The sequence below is a fragment of the Muntiacus reevesi genome, chromosome 2 (genome assembly GCF_963930625.1).
Source record: "Muntiacus reevesi chromosome 2, mMunRee1.1, whole genome shotgun sequence".
In the NCBI taxonomy this organism is placed as follows: domain Eukaryota; kingdom Metazoa; phylum Chordata; class Mammalia; order Artiodactyla; family Cervidae; genus Muntiacus; species Muntiacus reevesi.
Genome location: NC_089250.1, coordinates 50538003 through 50560280, shown reverse-complemented (window position 1 = coordinate 50560280; position 22278 = coordinate 50538003). Strand labels below are relative to the sequence as shown.

At 41.6% G+C, this 22278-nt stretch overlaps 1 protein-coding gene across 5 annotated transcripts in view; it reads right to left on the bottom strand.

The window, feature by feature from the left end:
* Positions 1-22278, bottom strand: part of DNAAF9 (dynein axonemal assembly factor 9) — a 173895-nt gene that overhangs the window by 40217 nt on the left and 111400 nt on the right. For all 5 annotated transcript variants that reach the window (XM_065921521.1, XM_065921522.1, XM_065921523.1 and 2 more), the window contains 7 exons: positions 11433-11536; positions 7100-7246; positions 5809-5897; positions 5288-5389; positions 4931-5048; positions 3176-3264; positions 1366-1524 (listed from right to left, as the gene is read on the bottom strand). In XM_065921521.1, coding sequence (XP_065777593.1) covers positions 1366-1524; positions 3176-3264; positions 4931-5048; positions 5288-5389; positions 5809-5897; positions 7100-7246; positions 11433-11536 — 808 coding nt within the window. The remainder of the gene's footprint in view (positions 1-1365; positions 1525-3175; positions 3265-4930; positions 5049-5287; positions 5390-5808; positions 5898-7099; positions 7247-11432; positions 11537-22278) is intronic.

Sequence of the window (22278 nt, the reverse complement as noted above, 5' to 3'; positions counted from 1 at the left end):
AAAGGCCATATTCAAGAAATAAAATTCTCAACTTGAGAAGTCTCTGGGGTGTTCCCTCACCTCAATACTGGGCTTAAAGGTCCAGCCCCAAGGAGACGGACGTGCTACACTGAGTCTGCCATGTGTTCCCTGCTGAGCTTCAAGGGAATGGGCCCCATCTGTAAGAACAGTGTCATAGAGAGCAACGCAGCAGGAAATCCATCTGGTGTTCCCAGTGTCCTGGGGCTGTGACTGGGCAACAGCTGGTTCTGAGAGCACAAGTGGGCTGGCCATACACTGTCACTGAAGTCCAGAGCAGCCAGGACAGCTGGCACTTAATGCAGACTTGTACAGTCAGAGACGGGGAGTCAACAATACTCTCTAAAGTAAGAGAATATGGAAATGACCTCAGCTGTACAATGTCAAGGTACCAAATCTGACTCCAGGTCCACACCCCCCCCACTGATGTTCAACTCTGGAAAGGCGGCAGGAGGTGATGAAACTGGGCCAACCTGTTTTTTTGATTATTAGAGATGATGGAAAACAAGTGGTTTCTAGCTTTCTTGCTCTGTGGCTTCCACAACCTAAGCCCACAAGCAGGGTCAACAGAAGGGAAGCCCAAAGCAGATGTAAGAACAAGATCTAAATAAGAGAAAAGATGGCCTGGCAGGGGACATATTTCCGTTTGCCTCCTGCAGCACCACTGGCCTGGCTTTCCTCCAATTCTTACCATCACATCTAAGAGACCAAACAGGGCTTTGGCACTGGGCCTATTCTTTACTGGAAACAATTAGTCAGTTGCAAATACTAATTATTATGAGCACAAAACAAAGCACCACAGCACAGCACAAAAGCACTTTGTGAGAACTGCCAAAAGCTTCTTTATTACCAACCAAATGACAGCAGTGAAAAGCACAGCCCATGTTTTCCTGATCTGGCATGTTCTCCTGTGGGCCCAGGGGATGATGCGCCTGCTTCCTCCTTCCTAGCCATTTTGTGGATGGGGCTTGAGACTAGAGTGTGGGGACTGTCTGCAATTTCACAGGAGGGAGGACTGAAAAAGCTGAAGCTTCCTTGCTTCAGTGGCAAAGGAAGAGGCTTAGGGACCACTACTGTTAGAAGAATTATCAAAGAATCTTGCCCAGAAAACCTCCTCCCCAATTCTCTGCCTTTTGAGGATATGTGATGTTGAGGCTGAACTTGAAACTTGGGTGTGATCTTCAACCAGTCACTCTGGGGCACAGGATGGCCACAGGGGTTCCTGCTTGCTACAGATACTTCTCATGCATATGTGGAGTTTATTCTGTGCCCCAAGTCAACCACACATGAAATAATGGCAAGGTCACCACACTACCCCACTATTCCCAAAAGACTTCCAGGGCTCACCCTTGTAATACCACCAGTAGTCTGGTCGTCTTGCGGATATAGGCTGACTGGCGGACAGAGCGGTTCTGTTGGGCCTCCAGGGCACTGGAAAGGTATCTCTGGAAGTGGGCAGCATGAAAACATTCGGAGCTGTCCATGACTTGACGGTATACCATCCACCTGGAAATGGCAAGTATAATGTCAGCATGAGGGCCTGGCCCATAGGTTCTGCCAGTGGATTCAAACGTGACTAGTACTCCATAGGCTTGGCCTTGTGAACCCATACAGGAGAAAACAATGCTACCAGAAACAGGTAGAGGGCACTGGCTGGGTGTGGAGCCCTGTACCCTGAAATCACTTCTATTCGAGCTTTTGGCACTTTTAAAATGCTCTGTCACAGGGAGAAAGGTCAGATAAGCACATGACCAACAGATTTCAGAGTTGAGAAAGACTCCTGAACAGGCAGTCAGTTTCTGAAGGGCCGTTCAGAAAAGTGGTTTCACTCTACTTTGCAGTAAAATTCTTGCTAAGAATAAGGAATGAGGGGGTGGGAGAAGAGTTTCCTGGTGGCCTAGTGGTTAGGATTTGGTACTGCCACTGTAGTGGCCCAGGTTCAATCCCTGGCTGGGGAACTGAGACCCCACAAGCTGCATTGCACAGTCAAAAAATAAAAAGAATAATGGGTAAGGTGAAGTATTCAGATTGTTTACAGAACATAAGCAACGGAAATAAGGAAGGAACTGGTTAGCTACTGAGTACTTACGAAGGAGGTCTAATATTTCCCCATTATCTCTCCAAAACTTATCTTCCCAACCCCCACAATCTCCCACTCTAAAGTCCCAAACTCCGAGGTGATTTCCATCTTCTCAATTCTTCTATATGGTCTCCTGCAGGCTGCCTTACTTTGAGGAAGACTGACTAGATATTAAAAGCCTGGTTCAGTCAGCAAGGTTTGTTTAGCAATCTGTCAGCCAAACGGAAGAGATGGGTGAATGATTTCTCCAATTTCACCTAAACCAGTATGTCCCAGTTCCACCTAAACTCATGCAGTCCCTTTGTGGCCATGGAAGGATCACATCCACCAGCTCTCAAGTTCTAACCAACCTGGTCACAATTCCCAGGCCTTTGCCCATGTTGGTCTTGCTGGTACAGGTCTCTTGCCCAGATATCCAGGGGTTCATCCCTTTATATTGTCAGGCCTTTGCCTTTGCTCAAATGTCACCTTTTCAGTAAGGTGTTCCCTGAATGAGTGAATAAAGTGAAGTCACTCAGTCATGTCTGACTCTTTGCGACCCCACGGACTGTAGGCTGCCAGGAACTTTTCCAGGCAAGAATACTGGAGTGGGTTGCCATTTCCTTCTCTAGGGGATCTTCCCAACTCAGGGATCAAACCCAGGTCTCCCACACTGCAGGCAGACTCTTTACTGTCTGAGCCACTTCCCTGAGTACCCAATTAATACTGCAATCAGTCCCCCAGTTCAGTTCTCCTATGGCCTTCTCAGCTTTATTTTCTCCACAGCAATTTTCACTACCTAATGTACTATTTTTCTTAACTGGTTAATTGTCTATCTTCCAAAACTAGAATACAAGCTCCATGAAGGCAGAGATACCACCTGTTTTCTAGTCTGTTTTGTACATTTGTCCCTACACTTAGAACAGTGTCTGGCATATAGAAAGTACTCAGTATAAATGTGTTAAACAAATGGATGGGTGATCACTGTGCCAATACCAGTTACACCAAAGGTCAGTGCCTGCTGAAGGTATCCCAGTGCATAGGCAGACCCAGGCATAGAATCCCTTTCCCCAAAGCAAAGGCAGCAGCCATACTAACCTGCCGTATTCTTTATGCAGAGTGACCAGAAAAGCACAGAGTTCACTAGCGTGACAGCCTGGGAGACCAGTTACAATGCTGATAATTACCTACATGAAAGAAAAGTCATGTGGGTTTGTGATTCAACTGGGAGGCAGCATTGTGTAACAGGTTAAGAGAATTGACTTCTTGAGCCAGGTTCTGTGGGTTTAAACCTCAGCACCAGCACTCACTAGCTATGTGACCTTGGGTTCACTACAGAACATAACTTGCAGGGTGGCTCTGATGATTAACTGAGTTAATGTATGTAAACAAAGTGCTTGGAACAGTGTCTGGCACACAGCAAACACCATATACAATGTAGTGTTACCATGATAATTTCCACGGAGCAGGTTGTGACTAGATCAGTTAAAAGTATAACGGAAAATACTGGGTGGAAAGGAGGTCTGGGACAAAAATTCCACAGGCTAAATTGGTGTGGTAAACTCAGTGAAAGAGGTGAGTGGCCTGTGCCATCCAAGCCACATGGCCTGACCTAAAGAAACAAACTGGGTGGAGAAAGCACTTCTCAATCTGATGGGGAAAAGAGGAGCCAGGTTGAACTTTCTTAACGTTGGCAAATGACTACACGAAAACAGGGCCGTCTGTAGGGAGACATTCCAACTCAAGAAATCTACTGACAAAGAAGGTATCAAGCAGAGGAGGAAAGGAACCATGTACGTGCTGAAGGATAACAACGTTAGTGACACAGTGTGGCAAGGGCTCCCTTACATGTGTTTTATTTCACAATACACAAGACTCACTGAGACAGGCCTGGACTAAATTCAGCTTGGTGGCACTCACCACTTGAACTAGTCACATCAGCACTATGGATTCTTCTTCTTTTGTGGGAAATAGTTCTCCCCCCTCCGCTCTTACCAGACCCTTAGTCTGATTCCCTTTCTGCACCTATGGACAGTTCTCCATGTAATTGACTTTCTGTTTATCTTCTCATCCAAATTTTCTCATCTTGGTTCCCATTTTTCAGCAACCAGGCCTCAGCCTCTCAAATCCCAGCAAACATGCTCATAGCCAGACACCTTCTCACTTTAAGGCCAGTTCTATAGCACTTTGTTAATATAAAATACATATATTAAAAGATATTTAAAATGTAACATTTTTACTTTTACTCCTGCTTAAGGGAAAAAATGAGGCTTCTAACTACTTAATGCTTCTCTTTCCTTTTGCAGCCAAGTGCCTTCTAGATTTGCACAGAAATAAATGCCCACTTTGAGCATATTACGACATATAGTTCCAAAGAAACAGTGGGGGGTCAAGAGGAGAGAAGTGTGAAGCAGGAGATTAAAATCCACTCTGTGAAGACAGCGTTTATAAACTGTCACGTTATCCTGGTGATGCTAGCAAGGTCTTACCAGCAAGGCCTCTCCCCTCACTAAGGTCAGTGTGCCAGGAAGACCTTGTAACCAGAAAGAGCTAACAGCATGAGAGTCTTGAGAAGGAGTTTGGAAGACCTGGAGAAGCAAGAGGAGGCCACAGAAATATGGCAGGGTTTCATCACTGCCATGGGGCTCAGCTGGCGTTAACGTAGAGGCCAGCACACTGTCAGTGTACAGAGTGGGTTTCATGTGTATCATTACATCAGTATTCAAGGAGGTGGAGAGTCTTATAAAAGGGACTCTGCCTGAGCTCCTTTTTTTAAATGACACTGAATATTAAGGGTAGGTTATCAGGATTATCTTCTCATAAATTCTCAGTTTTTTCGGTGAGCTGCTGTACCTTGTCATTTTCTACTCTGTGAATAGGGCTGATTTCAGCTTGCTGCAGTAGGACAGGGAGATGGGTCCTCACCACGGGTTCCTGACTAATGCTGCTGACAGCAAAATGTTGGAGAAACCTAGAAAAACAAAGACAGTGCTATTATGTTACCATCACCAGCCTTTTCTGAATGTGCCCATTCACATGAGAAACTTATTTAGCTGAACAGAAACCTTAGTGAATATCTCTAGTATAAAATTGTGTATGTTGTGTTTTTATAATTATCCTTAAGAAGCTATAAAGAAAGAAAATGGAGCTTAGAAAGCACCAACACCGAGAGTTCTGATACATTAAAAGAAACAGAAAAACAGAGCTCACCCATTGAGCTCTGGGAGTTTAGCTGAGAGTAGCTTTAGAGGACTCTGTTTCTCCCCAGCAGAATGGCTCAGGACAATGAAGAGCTTCTGTGCCCTGGAGTGTCTGGAATATCAAAGGTTCACAGATTAGAATTCCATCTCCCTACAGCACACATACTTTACATAACTGGTTCTGATATTTTTAAGCCAAACTCCTGTGACAGAGACAACACTTTGAAAAGAAGCATCTCACTGACTTAAGCAAAATTCGGTGTTAATGAAGGATGACTGGTTTGCCCACAAAGAAAGCTTAGCCTGAAACCTTTGTAACACTACAGTTTTCTGATTCTTGGTGGATTTCACCTGTCTTGACTTCTGTTTCCTCAGAGCACTGACTACCTGCAAACTGGCAGCATAGAAATGACTGTGTTGGCCCTTTCAGAAGCCAGGACTCCTGTGTTACATAATGCAAGTCATCCTGCAGAGACAGCAGACACACACAGCCTAGGGAAGCTAGCATAAACACTGAAGGCAGCCACTTACAATCTCTTTTGTTCCACAGATAATCCATCTTCCTGGATCACTTTTAAAGACAGCCCTGAGTTAGTCTGCTGTTGCCAGGGGGAGAAGACCTAAACAAAACAGAATTAGAGCAAAGAACACTTTAAACCCAACAACAGGATATGGAACCCACATGGGGATTTGATGGCTGTTGAAAATCTAGACTGTCAGTACAGAGAAAAACCATCATAACAAACAAGTTTGTTTCAAAAATAGAGGCCTGAAGCAATTCTGTTCTGTATTTTTACAAACTAGAATTTCTTTCTGAGTTCCTCTCCCAGGGATTCTGCTCCTTAAGAGAACAGGAAACACAGAGGAGGGTATCACGTAATACTGTTCTGGCAGCAGGGGCACGTTCTTCCCTGGTGACAGGGCCAGACAGGAGCAGTTCAAGCAACTCCTGCCTAAAGGCAGAGGAATGGCTGAAGAGAATCTCTAGGTTCCTACAATGAAAAGACAAGCACAAGGAGGTAAAAGGATCAGCTGGCAGTAAGGCGGAGGCACAGATTGGCCCTAAAAGCCACTCTGGAGCCAAGGCTGGTTCTTGCCTCTTTCATGTTCTGTGTATCTGTACTGAGGGAGGGACTATCCCCTCTAACACTGCTGAATCACACCTTTCCAAGCATTTCCACCAGAACGAGACTGACCATTTGTATGACTCTGGTTATTGCTTGGTCTCTAGTAAGCTATGTAGTTCTTGGTGAGCTCCCTCACTCATGCAATCTGTGCTGACAACCTAGGGTGTGCAGCCTGCCAGGTGGAACCACTCACAAGGGCAGGGCCTATGAACCATGAAGAAGGATATTTTGGGGTGGGGTAGGAAGCTCTGGAGGAGGGCATGGCAACCCATTCCAGTATTCTTGCCTAGAGAATACCCATAGACAGAGGAGCCTGATGGGCTACAGCCTATGGGGTCGCGAAGAGTCAGACACGACTGAGCGACTTAGCACAGCACAGCACAGAAAGCTCTAATCCAATCGGGAGGGCCTAACAACTCAATAAAGTAGCTAACAGGGAAATGAGTCTAATTAGCAAAAAGGAAGATTTTTCTTAGAAACTAAAAAGCCTTCTGTTCAGTTCCTTTAGGTTCTCATCTTTTAATGGCAAGAGACCTATTCCATGACACAAAGAGATTAGGAGCAGCCACACTCACATCAGCCCTTCCCAACTCTCCCTCTCATCACCTCAGTGTTAGCCGTAAGACACTGCCATACCAATTAAATTGCTAGGAAAAAGGGTAGTAACTGTTTTGCTGAATAATGATTGATGTTACCTCTGAGTAAAATGTTTGGTATATCTTGGATTTGGGGAAAAGGGCAATCATCAGAGAATTGCTTGATCCATGGAAATGAACTGGAAGATGGGGAAGCAATGAACTTTTGAAGTCTATCAGAAGGGCAGCAACAATACTGGTGGAATCCTGAAGAGAAAGAGAGGGAACATCACTGAGAAAAGCCATTGTGCATGAATTTAGCCCTTACATCTAATGTCAGAACACATACAGTGAATGTCAGTCCAATTATTTTCACATTGTGTGGTTCACTGGGATTCAATTACAGAAGTTCCTGCCAACACCCGGTTTTAGGAGACATGGTAAGTACACGGTCTTTTCTCCTGAACTGAAAATATTATCTCTCTTTCTAGGGTATTAGTCCCATATCAGACAAATGATTTGCAAATATTTTCTCCCATTTTGTGAGTTGCTTTTCACATTCTTGATAGTGTCTTTTGATGCGGAGAAGTTTTAAATTGGACTTAATAAAATCCAATTTATATATATTTTTCTTTTGTTGTCTATGCTTTTGGTGTCAAATTCAAGAAACTGTTGCTTAATCCTGCCTGGAAAAATCCATGGACAGAGGAGTCTGGCAGGCTACATAGTCCATAGGGTTGCAGAGAGTCAGACACAATTGAAGCAACTTAGCACGCAGGCATGCATCCAGCTTTCCCAGCACTGTTTGTTGAAAAGACAAAGTTAAAAAGTCTTTTTTAACTGAATGATCTTGGCACCTTTGTTGAAAACCTTTGACCATATATGGAAGACTTTCTTTGGGAGTTCTCTATTCTGTTCCACTGGTCTATACATCTGATCTTATGCCAATACCACGGGCTCTATGGCACTTAGGCTTCAGCAGTTGCAGCGAGAGGGCTCAGGAATTGCGATTCCCGGACTCTAGAGCAAGGCTCAAAAGTTGCTCCAAGGCATGTGGGGTCTTCCTGGACCAGGGATTGAACCCATGTCTCCCTCATTGGCAAGCGGATTCTTTACCACTGAACCACCAGGGAAGTCCTCAACTTTCTCCTTTTAAAGATTGCTTTGACTATTTGGGAAGGGGATGGGGTGGGGTTTTCCCTGAGATTTCATAAGAATTTCAAGATGGGATTTTTTCATTTCCTCAAAAAATGCCATTGAGATTTCAATAGAAATCTATAGGTTGCTTTGGGTAGTACTGTTATTTTAATAATATTAAGTCTTCCAATCCATGAACATGGGATGTCTTACCATTTACGTAGGTCTTCTTTAATTTCTTTCAGCAATGCTTTGTGGGTTTTGGTGTTTAAATCTTTCAATTCCTCAGTTAAATTTATTGAAATTGTTTTCTTAAGAACCTTTTCAGATTATTCAAAGCGGGGTATGGAAATGCAACTTTTTTTAACTGTTTATTTTCTATTCTGAAATGTTGGTAAATTTATTAATTCTAATAGTTTGTGTATGTAGTCTTAAGAAATTTCTACATATAAAGCATGTCATCCATGAAGAGAGTTAATTTTACTTCTTTTTTTGCCAAATTAAATGCCTCATCTCTTTTTCTTGCCTCACTTATTCTCACTAGGACTTCCAACACCATGTTGAATAGACATGGCAAAAACAAGTATTTTTGTCTTGTTTCTGATTATTAGAGGCAAGAGTTTAATATTTAAGTTTTCATAATGAAAGTCACATTCATTAAATAAAAATTTGAGAAAAATATATAGAATACAGAAAAAAGGTTTAAAATATTAATCCAAAGTCCCATCACTCAACTTCAACTACAGCTAACATTTTGTACTTTTCCTTCTAGTCTTCTGTTCCTGTTCATTCACTGACTCCTTTTTTTATGATTGGGAAGTCATACTTACTTTTACAGCTCCGTATCTTGCTTTTAAAACTTAATTTACCATTAGTATCTATCATGTTGTTGTAAACTATCTAGTGTCAGCATTTTCAAAGATTGCATCCCACTCCCCGCTTAGCGCACCACTATGACTGGACATTCCATATTATCAATTCCACTTCACCTTTTGTCTACTGTACCTTTTATCTACTCTTTACTAATTTACTGTTATACATGGTAGTGTAAAGCTGTATCTGATGTGCTTCCACATATCTGTTAACTAACCTCAGGTCCTCTGAATACCCATGATTTGGCACTCAGTGCTTTCATGTTGATAAAGACAGAGATTGTCACAGAAATGAAATATTAACTCTTTTTTTTTTAAATCACTAAAAATGGTTTTCTTGGTTTGTGCTTTTGCTTTGAATATTTTGTAGAGATTTAAATTATTAGTCTGATAAACTTTATGCTCTTATCTATACAATGGAATACTACTCATCAATAAAGCAGTAAAAAGGAAAAACTATTGATACACACAACACTGATGAACCTTAAAAACCATGCTGAGTGAAAAATGCCAGACTCAAAAGGGTTCAGAATGTATCATGTCCATTCATATAACATTTTAGAAAGTGCAAACTAATCTACAATGTCAGAAAGCTAGTAAGCGGTTGCCTGAAGCCAGAAGTTGGGGAGAAATATGATCTACAAAAAGGTATTAGAAAACTTTTGGGAGTGTCGGGCATGACAAAAATCTGTTATCTTGACTGTGCTGGTGGTTTCATGAGTATATACATCTGTCAAAACTTTAAATGGATACAGTTAATTGTATGTATGTATATTTTATTTAATCTAACATATCTAAAATATTAATTTAAATGCAATCAATATAAGAGTATTAGATGTTTTACATGCTTTTTTAAGATATAGTTGATGTACAATACTATATAAATTCAGATGTACAACATAGGGATTCACAATTTTTAAAGGTTATAATTCATTTATAGTTATTATAAAATATTGGCTACATTCCCTGTGTTGTACACTAAGTTCTTGTAGCTAGTTAATTGCATTTAAAGTATACTTCAATAAACCATCAGCAAAAATTGAAAAAATCCTTAAGTGGTAAAATCTGACAAACTTTTTCTTTAGAATTTCTTAAGTGATTTCTAAGCTTAAGATTAGAAAGTCTTCCTGTCCCTAAAGATTTAATCAATATTCCTTTTTATATTCTTCTTAACTGGACTTGCTGTGGTGACCATTTAATAACACAGATGTCTAAGAGAGTAGATCTTAAAAGTTACCAGAATCTGAAAAAGAATGGATATATGCAGTATACAACTGAATCACTTTGCTGTACACCTGAAACTACTGTAAACTGTAAAAAAAACTATACAATATAAAATAAACAATAAATTTTTAAAAGCTCTCACCATAAGAAAATAATTTATAGCTATATTTTACTTTTGAAATTTTAAAATATTTTACTTCTCGCAGAAGTTCATTTTGACTTTTGATGTGAGTTAAAATCCAGCCCCCAACCCAAAATGAAGTAATTTATTATCCCAGCACTTAAGATTCATCCTTTCTTTCCTGATGTTGGAAGACTCTTTAACCTAAAATTAAAGCTTTCACCTAATAGGACCACCTAATCCGCCTGGATGGTCTGCCTACATTTTTGAACAGCCTTTAAGGAAGCAGGTTCTACATGGAAGAAATAACTCTTTCTAACTTGCTAACAGAATTTATTTTCAAAGCTATCTGACCAAACCACTTCACCGGATCTCTTTCCCGGCTCCCAACCAGGCTGGTTTTGAGGCTGAGACTATGCAGGGTGGAGAGCCTGCCCTCTGCTCTGGTGTGGCACTATGATGAGCTGTGCCCTGGCCAGAGAGTACAGGCAGGGGAAAACTCATAGCTACCCACATCTCCACAAGCGAAGCGGGAACTGTTGCTGCAGACTAGAATTAAAGGATGGTTCTGGGAGTGGAACTTTCATAGAGCTGGAGGTCAACTCTGAGTATGAGAGGGGGCAGAACTAAGCCTTCAAGGAGAAAATTAGTTATTTCTCTTCCTTTCAGGCTTTCTCATAATTCTTTCTCATGTTAACGACTTAGTGAAACCCCAACAATGTCAAAGGAAGCTGTTTCTTTCCAGTTCTTAAGTGGGTGAGTCTTTGTGTCTCTGGGTTGGAGGCCATCTGTGAAGGGTTACTGGAGGCCAACTTCAGCTGGTCTTCTCTGGGATAAGTTAATTGGGCATGTTAGCTGCTGGCCCTCTTGACCAAGAAGTCCTTTCTACTTAACTCCTTTACAAAGCAGCAGGGTTGATGAGGCTGACAAGAGCTTCTCTCTCCATGACTTCCCTGCCTGCTTGCCTGCCTCAAGGGCAGTGCTGTTTCCTAACCCACTGACCTGCAGTGATAGAGGAGAGACAGGGAGTTATTTGATTTTTCCCTCAGAAGTGTGAGTATCTTTCTGAACATCAAAACTTGGATTGTAAAACACCTACCCCATCATAGAACAAAATGGAATTCATGTGGTCCTTGGAAATGATGATATTTCCGTGATGACGATCAGAAAACAGAAGGCCATTAGAGAAGAAATGTATTTTGCCTGGAAGGAAAAGAGAGCTGGTCAGAGCTCCGAGGGCTGGATTCTAGTGGCCAGTATCATAGTGTTCTTCCTGCAGGTCCTAGGGCAAGCCAGAGTGGTAACGAGATCTTCTGCAGTGCTTAAGTTAAACAATCTTAAGCTTCTGGTTAAAGATGGTGGAGTAGGACGTGTGCTCATCTCCTTCTGCCGAGAGCACCAAAATTGCAACTAGCTGTTGAATAGCTATTAACAGGAGGACGCTGGAACCCACCAAAAAAAGATACCCCACATCCGAAGACAAAAAAGCCCACCAAGACGGTATGAGGGGTGCAATCATGATAAAATCAAATCCCATACCTGCCAGGTTGGTGACTCACAGGCTGGGGAAAAATAATACCAAAGAAGTTCTTGCACCATTGTGAAGGTTCTGAACCTCAGGTCAGACTTCCCAGCCTAGGGATCTGAAAAAGGAACCAGGAACCCCCAGGGAATCTGGCCTTGAGGGCCAGAAGGATTTGATTACAGGCCTTCCACAGGACTGGGGGAAACAGAGACCCCAGTTGTGGATGGCATAAACAAAATTTTGCACATACCAAGACCCAGAGGAGAGGAGCAGTGACCCCATAGGAGGCTGAAGCAAAACTACCTGCTAGTGTTGGAGGGCCTCTTGTGGAAGCATGGGTCAGCATGGGCTCGCCACAGGGACAGGGGCACTGGAAGGTCCCCCTTGGTGTAAACTCCCTTGGGGTTCACCATTAACTATACCATAGAGGCTGTAGACCCCAGGGCTATGTTGCCTCAGCCCAAACAACTACCAGGGAGGGAGTGCAACCCCACCCATCAGCAGATAATTGGATTAAAGCTTTACTGGGCAAGGCCCTGCCCACCAGAGCAAGACAGTTTTTCTCATCACCAGTCCCTACCATCAGGAAGTTTATACAAGACACTTAACCTCATCAGAGGGCAGACAGAAGAAGCAAGAAGCACAGTCTCACAGCAGCTAAAACAAAAACATATTCCAGAAAGTTAATCACGATGCAAAAGCAGAAAGTTATGTTCCAGATGAAGGGACAAGATAAAATCCCAGAAAAACAACTAAATGAGTGGAGATAGGCAACCTTCCAGAAAAAGAATTCAGAAAAATGATAGTGAAGATGATCCAGGGTCTTAGGAAAAGAATGGAGACAAAGATTGAGAAGGTGCAAAAAATGTTTACCAAAGACCTTGAAGAACTAAAGAACAAACAGAGATGAATAATAAGCTAGAAGGAATCAATAGCAGAATAACTGAGGCAGAAGAATGGATAAATGCCCTGGAGGACAGAATGGTGGAAATCACTGCTACAGGACAGAATACAGAAAAAAGAATGAAAAGAAATGAAGACAGCCTAAGAGACCTCTGGGACAACATTAAACACACCAACATTTGCATTATAGTGGTCCTAGAAGGAGAAGAGAGAAAGAACCTGAGAAAGTATCTGCAGAGATAATAGCTGAAAACTTCCCAAACATGGGAAAGGAAACAGTCAACCAAGTCCAGGAAACAGAGAGAGTCCCAGGAAGGATAAACCCAAGGAGGAACACACTGAGATACACAGTAATCAAAATGACAGAAACTAAAGACAGAGATGATATATATATATATTTTTTTTTTTTTTCAGAGATGATATATTAAAAGCAACAAGGGAAGGATAGCAAATAACATACAAGGGAACTCCCATCAGGCTATTAGCTGATTTCTCAACAGAAACTCTACAAGCCAGAAGGGAATGGCATGACATATTTTAAAGTGATGAAAGGGAAGAACATACAATCAAGAATACTCTACCCAGCAAGACTCTCCTTCAGATTTGACGAAGAGAAATCAAAAACTTTCCAGACAAGCAAAAATTAAGAGAATTCAGCACCACCAAACCAGTTTTACAACAAATGCTACAGGAACTTCTCTAGGCAGGAAACATAAGAGAAGGAAAAGACCTACAAAAAATAAACCCAAAACAATTAAGAAAACGGTAATAGGATCATACATATCTATAATCACCTTAAATGTAAGTGGATTAAATGCACCAACCAAAAGACATAGACTGGCTGGCTGGATGAAAAAATGGACATGGATGCACTTACACTTACCACATTACTCTGTTTGACCCCCCAAATACTATGTAATTATTTTATATTGTTAAGTTAATCATGTTCACATTATGGCTTGCAATTATAATTATCTTTTGTTTTTTGTCTGGCTATTGATTGTGAAAACTGATAAATGTTTTTTACTGTTGTGATTATTTAACTATTACTCAATACCATTATATCATGATCGATCAACAGAAAAATAATAGAACTCTGTATCACCAAAACTAGGATCTAACAGAAAAACCTGTAATCACTTTTTAAAATCCAGATGCATATTAGAATTATCCTGAAATATTCTGAAAAATAAAATGGCTCAGGTATTGTTTTTTTCCTCCAGAACTCCAGATATGTTTCTAATGAGCAGTCATGTTTAAAAACAACTGGACTGTATGATGATCTTTTACTACTATCTAGTTTGTTTCACTTTTTCTATTTCATATTCAGTGCTTCCATTTCATTCATTCTTTTCTCCAATTTCTCCATCTTTTTTTAAATGTTCTTTCTCAAGCCTTTATCAAGTGTAGTAGAAAAGCTTTTGTATACATATATATAAATATGTATAATATTTTAGAAAACTGATGAGGTTTTGCCTAACTAAAAAAATTTTGACATTTTGATTCCACTTGTTTGAGTTAGTATGAATAGAATGCTAGATTTCTAATTAAAAAATAGATGTGCAATAAGCAACAAAGGTTTACTGTACAGCATAGGGAACCATAGTCAATATCTTGTAATAATCTATGATGGAAAATAATTTCAAAAATAATCTATGTATATTTGTATAACTGAATCACCTTGCTGTGCACCTGAAACACTGTAAGTCATCTATACTTCAATAATATATATATATAAAAAAAATAAAAACAATCTTTATGCTGAGCCCTCTGCTCTGAGAAAGCCATATACCCTCTGAGGGCCTCAGAGAGAAATGAGGTATGAGATATAGTCTTTGTGTAAGAATCAGAGAAACAACAAGTGAATAAGCTACCAGCTGATGGAGTGAAGCAAAATTCACATTCACATATGGGTGTCTTCCAGAAAAATATATGAAAAAAGACTTTGTTATGTCTGCTCCATTACTAAGTTTACAGATGCTCCTTTCTTCTATTTTGGCAGAAGCTGGCTCAGCTCCGAAGAGACCACATCTCTCACTTAAGGCCCAAGAAAGAGCACTGTGGCCTCAACTGTTTAGGACTGATGAAGGGTGCTGAAGGGCCCCTTGCCAGCATAGGAACATGTGAGTTAGGCAATAAGTGTGTTCTACAGACACTGGAGGCTGCTGTCCTGTAATTCCCAAAAACAAGATGGGTGGGACATAGACACTGAGTGTGGGTTTCTTATGACAAGAATTCAGATTTAAGGAGAGCTGCTTGCTTCCTAGGTAGCCAAGGTTACAAAGCAGCTCAATACAGGTCCTACTGAGTAGAACACAGAAATGATGGACTACTAAGGTGACAAGGATTAAGGCTGGGCCTGGACTTGCTTTGGAGACCCAAATGACACAACCAGGGCACCCATAAGACCAGTAGGTGAAGTTGTTCTCTGGAACTGGTCCAAGTTGGATCCTTCCTGTTCCTGTAATAGCCTTTCTTTTCAAGCTTTCACAGAGAAGAGACAGTGTTTCTTAGAGCTCAAGGCAAGGCTAAGGGAATAGCACCAATATCTTACTGCTAAGGCAGAGTTGGTGGCTCAGAGGATAAAGCATCTGCCTGCAATGCGGGAGACCCGGGTTTGATCTCTGGATTGGGAAAATCCCCTGGAGAAGGAAAAGGCAACCCACTCCGGTACTCTTGCCTGGAAAACCCCATGGATGGAGAAGACTGGTAGGCTATAGTCCATGGGGTTGCAAAGAATTGGATACAACTGAGTGACTTCACTTTCACTTTTTTTCCAAGCAGAGGACATGAGACTAAGAAAAGGGATTGATTCCTTGAGCTGTAGTTCTAAAAAGTTAGCCCCAAAGCTTTGGAAGGCTATAATGATATAAAGCGCAAAGGCCAAGTTTTGAAGGTTTCCTGAGGAGGTGGGGTTTCAGGAGGCACAGAGGGACCTAGTGAGTATGTGTGCTTGTGTGTATGTATTAATGAGGTGTGGGGAGGAATGCGAGAGGTAGACGCAGTTTTTAGGTACAAGAGGAAGCTTTGAAATCTGAATATCAACTGAAAAACTAGATGACTAGTCAGAGGGAACTAATATTCTTACCAGCCAGCCCAGTGCAAAGCACTCAATGGTTCAAGTCCAATAAGGTTCCCACCACTAACAAGTAGAACCTAGCCTCACCTACACATAATCTTGCCCTATGGCTCTCCTGAGTGGAGGTTCCTCATGCCCCAGCCTCATCCTGCACTCAAACCAAGGTTTGTCACTGCTGTTCCCAAATCATTCCCTTCCCCTCTGGCACAATACTTTCACTCCCTTAGAGACTCAAGCCACTCCTTTCCTTTACTGCTCACATCTACTGCCCTCTTAACTATGCCACAACACTTTAAATAGCTTCTGAATGTGCTCACAGTGTTCTTTTCCGAAGCCAATACTCCTTTTCCCTCTCAGAGATCTGGCCTTGTGGCTCCTCAATCCCAGCTCCACAGCAGTAAAGCAGCACCCAGAATGTCTTAACTACTGAAATCTTCAGCTCCAGAACCTAATCTCTGACTACAGTATGGCATCATCCTTTTAACTATCTCACTCACCAAACCTCATTCTGTGTTGTCACTGAGCCTTCAAAGCCTTTGGTTCCCTCATTTTCTCTTACTGCTCAAAAATTTCTGACTTTTCTCTCACCTACACCCAGGGCTGATTCACAGGGACAGGCATGGGAACAGATTTTACTCATAGCATGTCATACACATTATAGTTTTCCATCTTTGCAACGACTATTGGGAGGTAATAGTATTCTTAGAGAATTGATGGGGAAACTCAAAGTTTAGAGAGATCTTCCCAAAAGTCATAGAACTACTTGTTAGTGGAGACAAGAACAGAACACAGGTTTGTCTGATGCAGGACACTGTACCATGCTGGCCACTTTAGTTCTCTTACATTTTTCCTTCACCTTTGCTCTCTCCACAGCCCATCTGTTGCTAATTGGATGAGGTACCTTCTCTGCTTCCTCAATCTCAAAAAGCCCTCAAGCGCTGTCTGGCAGTCCCGCCATTGCTACCTCTGTCCACCAACTCCTCCAGGGCATGGCCAAAGCCCTCAGCACTCTCCTCCTAACACCACAACTTCATAAACTCCAGCCACAAGATGGCTTTACCTACTGTTTACAGAGAAAAGAGGGATCAACAGGTGTAATCAGGTAGAAACTGTTCCCCACCTACTGCTTAGTATCTTGGCTCTTCCATGTCCTGGACTCACTGTCTACTTATGTATCTCTAATGTGAAGCTTCTTAGGAACAAGTACCACTTAAAGACCTCCTGGACAAACCTCAAAATCACTCCAAAGCTTCCAGAAAAGAGCACAGATCTGAAAGTTGGCATATTCCACGTAGTCACTGGGAAGATGGGAAAAGAGGTGGTTCAGGAAGGTCATCTCCAGCACTTCTCCCTCTAGATTCTGAAGCCTCAAAACAAAATGGAAAAGAGGAAGGGAGAAATTCACAAGGCAGTATGGAAAAGCACTCACTATGGTGCCTGACCCAGGGCAATGACTCAGTACACAAGAGTTGATTATAGCACCGGTGCAGAGACTGTCTGATGTCGCAGGTACCGATTAGCTTTGCTCTGGGAATAGTAACATGTGAGATAACTGAAGCCCATCACTGGGTGGTCCAGTGCCAGTGCCCTGGTCTCTCAGATCCCAATCCACTTGAAGCAGTAATACTTTAGGTATCTGTTCTGGACTCATGACTGTCAAACTGTGGTCTGATGGGACATGCCTTTGCAGGGGCTTCTCAGTGACTGGGGGAGCCAAATCCTAAGGCCATCTCCCTGTCTTCTTATCCAGTCATTGGTGCCTTGCTTGATGGGTTCTGTCATTCCTTCTCTATTCTGCAAGTCTGAAAACTCAAGGTAACAGGAAGTTCACACTCAGCACCCAAGGAGCAAGGGGACTACATCAGGGCTCTGTCTTTGACTGACTTCTACATTCTCAGAAGTCTAACAGGAGAGGAATGAGTCCTCAGGGAAAAATAAGACACCAAGTGTTAATGAAAAAAATTTGGCTTTTTCTCCTTCGGACAACAGGCTGTACAAATAAAAATCCTCCAGTGGTCTAGCTTGTATAAATAGGGAACATTATCACTGCTGGGAAAATATGATGCAATGGCTGCATACTCTTCATTCTGTATGTATGACAGTATGTGAAGTACACACATATGGTTTAAAGAAAAAAATCAAAACAACAACAACAACAACAACAACCCTTGATGCCTAGATTGCACCACTCAGCCTAAGAAATCAAGTATTCCTAGTGCCTTTGAAGCCTCCTGAGTGTTCTTCCTCAAACACACTCTTCCACCCAGAGGAAACCAACAACCCAAATTCTATACAGTTTCACCATACTTCAATGTATCTATAAACTATATATGACTTAGTCTTGTCTGTTTTACTTTCATATGGATGGAATCTTTATACACATTTATTCTGTGACTTGCTTACTTCTTTCAACATCCTGTCCCTGAGAGTCATCCACACCATAGGTAACATGTAACTATGGGTATTATGTATGTTGTAGGTATATGCTGTGTAATTCATTCATGGTCAGTACTATAGAGAAGTTTCTTTTAAAGTGTCCTTCAACAGCTTCATATTGGCCCAAGGGAATACATGAGAGGGTACACAATGAAACAGATGGCCACTGTCTGGGCCTTCCCAGCATAGGAAGGTGAAGGCTTGGTCACCTGAATTCTCAGACTTTATGCATCAATGGTATTAGCATCTCTGCTCCTCACTGCTAAATAATCTCTGTCTGATGGAAAAAATACACTGAATCTGTAAATTGCTACAGGAATAATTAAAGTGCTGCCTGAGTGTCAACCATTCACTGAGGCTTATAAGAAGATAGTAGATGTAGAGTCAACTGATATTCAACAAAGGTACAAAGACAATTTAAAGTAAAAGGAGAGTCTTTTCAACAAATTATGCTAGGAAAAAATGGATATTCCCATGTAAAATAATGAATATCAATTCATACCTTGCCCATTCCTACCAGCCACAGTGGAAAACCTCATACTTTATAGAGATGACAGCTAGAGTTCTCAGAACGATTCTGCCTCAGAACTGGGGTAAAATTAGTTCTAAACTAAATGCTGCTCTGCCTTCTACCTGACAAAGCTTAAAAAGAAAGGCTGAGATGATAAGACTAGAAGAGAAATATAACAATTATTATAATTGTATCACATAAGTTCAAGGCTAGAGGAAAGACAGAACTATGCCAACTTGAGACGTGAAAGATGTAAAAAGGATCTAAATAGAACTTCTAGAGATGAAAAATACACTTCCCGAGAAGGACAAAAAAAAACACTGAGTGAGACTAATGACATGAGACAACTGTTGAAAGGTTAGCTATTCCGTGGTACTGTTGCCTCAGATTTCATTTAGTATGGCCAAGTGGCCTGCACAGGCCTTAAACTGACACTATAGGGTCTTCAAGCAAGCACATGTCCTACACAACAGCCTGCAGAGTCACAAGCAAATGTGACTTCCTAATAAGACTTTCCCAGCAGCCCTTGTCACCAAAAGTCTTCCCTGAATCCTTAGTGTCTTTCCCTTGTGTGCCCCTTATATAGTCAATTGACTCCATTCCCCCCTGGAGCTTACCAAAACTCTCTTTGGTTTGAATGGGCCAGTTTGGCCTTAGCCTGGGAAACTCAAAGCACTCCACCCACAGACTTTAATAAAGGCACATACCTCAGGTCTAGCCTTAACCTTGCCTTGTCCCCTCTCCCCTGCTTGTCTGTGTGACCCATCAGCACATCCCATGTACTTCCTCCTAGATTTGTGAATAATACGCTTCTCTGTTTCAATTTCTTTAGTGGTCTTTTGTTGGACCTGGCTCACCAACCAGCACCCTGTGTTCCATTTAACAAATGATAATTTAACAAACTCATAACAACAATGCAGAACAAAAGACTAGTAAATCAAAATATGTAGAAAATATGCAAAATAAAACACAAAGAGAAAAAAAGACTAAAAGTAATTGTACAGAGAATCAGGGAGTGTTGAGACAACTTTAGGCAGCCGATTGTATTGTAATTGGAATCCTTGAAGGAAAGGGAAAAAATTGAAGAAATAATGAGCAAAAAGTTTTGAAGTCTGAGGAAAACTCTAAATCCATTGATTCATGAAGCTAAATAAATCCCAAGGATAAGCAACAAACCACAGCAGTCACATAAAGATCAAACCACTTAATATCTATGATAAAAAGAAAGAAAATCTTCAAAGCAGCTGGAGTTAAAAGATACCTTGTATAGAAAGGAACAAAGATAAGAATGACAGTAGATTTCTGCTCAGAAATAATGTAAGCATTATGTAAGAAGACAGTTTAGTAGAGCAACATCAGTAAAGCCCAGAAAGGAATGGTCAACCTATAGTTCTTTACCAAGTGAAAATATCTTTTCAGAAGTCCTGAGGGCTGGAACTTCTGAAATGGCTGTAAGGAGTCTGGAAAATTCTCTCCCCAGGAAACAGCCATAAAACTGGACTGACTGTCAAAAACAAAAAGTTAAGGACTCTGGTAACAGACTAAAGTTATACAACAAAACAGATGCATTTAAGGAATTCTACTGAAACTTGGTAAGAATAGTGGAAATTGGGAGTATTTTAGCTTGAGGCTATTCACATTACCTCTCTTCCAGCTCCATGGTGCAAAAAAGTCTTATGAGGGAGTGGGGCAGGCTTGTCAGAGTGGCTGACTTTATTTGGAGGCAAAGCACAGAAAATTACACACAAGGAGATATCAAAACTTGAAGCAATCACAGTGGCAAACATTAAGGGAGGACCAACATACCAGAGATCTCAATGCTGGTTGGTACAACCAGCCAGAAATGTAGTAGGGAAGTCAGAGGACTGAGATAAAATAGATGACAATTATGTGTTTAGATACAGCAAGAAAGATGTGTTGCAAGGCACTGTCCTAGTGCCAGGTACACCAAGGGACATATATAAGAATGCTTATAATAGCACTGTCTGCTACAGCAAAAAACTATTTAGAACCCAAATGTCCTTCAAAAGTCAAAAGGGTAAACAGCATATCTTCACACAAAGCAATCCTATGGAATCATGAAAATGAATCAACTATACGACTACACAAAACAATCTGGATCAATCTGAGGATCAGAATACTGAGTAAAAAAGGCAAGTCCCAGAAGAACATGATAGAGTATGATTCTAATTCATATTTAATTAAAAATTAAGACATTGTTTAGGGATATAGACATATGTGGTAAACTCTAAAGCAGGCTCCTGGGATTCCCAGGAGCTCAGTGGTAAAGAAGCTGCCTGCCAATGTAGGAGACACAAGTTCAATCCCTGGTCTGGGAAGATCCCACATGCTGCAGGGCAACTAAGCCAGTGCGCTACGACTACTAAGCCTGTGCTCTAGAGGCCGTGAGTTGCAACTGCTGAGCCCACGTGCTGCAATTACTGAAGCCCAGGTGCCCTAGAGCCTGTGCTCCACAACAAGAGAAGCCACTATAACGAGAGGCCTGCACACTGCAACTAGAGTAGCCCCCACTCACCACAACTAGAGAAAAGCCTGTGCAGCAAGGAATATCCAGCACAACCAAAAATAATAAAATAATTTTCTTAAAAATGACCCTTGATAAGGTCATCATTTAATAAACAAATAAAGCAGGCTCCTGAGGATTAGGTATTTGGCAACCAGCCTGACCAAGTAGGGTGGAGAAGAGAAGGGCATATAAAGGAAATGAATGAGCAGAAAGCTGCATAACAGAAAGCCTTGTGATAGCAAAAGTCACTAACTGGGGAAGAAAAAATTTAAACAGAGCTGGAAACATTTCAAGGTAACGGAAGTACTATTCTTTTTCACTGGGCTTTCCCTAGACCGGAAATCAAAAGGCCTGGACCACCCTCCAGATGCCATCACTAACTTGTACTATAACCTCAGACTACTTTTTCACCTTCTACAGGGTTCAGGATAAGCAGATCAATCAAAATAAGCATAATGGTGAGCTTTTTAAATGTCTTCAGAGATAAATCTGCAACAGGCAGATTTACCTAGATCCAAATGATATTTCAACTTCAGGACCTGTCACCTGCTTAAGCCCCCTTCCAAGGCCCAGAGAAGAGACCTATATATATGTGTTACTTGCCTTATGAGAGCCCCAAAGAGTTATAAACTTCAAGTCCTACAAAACTAACCTGAGCTCTAAAGTGGTAAAATGCTTAACACACAGACAGAGGGTCGGTCAATTCAGTGACTCCGTCGTGTTCGACTCTTTGTGACCCCACGAATCACAGCACGGCAGGTCTCCCTGTCCATCACCAAGTCCCAGAGTTCACTCAAACTCATGTCCATCGAGTCGGTGATGCCATCCAGCCATCTCATCCTCTGTCATCCTCTTCTCCTCCTGCCCCTAATCCCTCCCTGCATCAGGGTCTTTTCCAATGAGTCAGCTCTTTGCGTGAGGTGGCCAAAGTACTGGAGTTTCAGTTTCAGCATCAGTCCTTCCA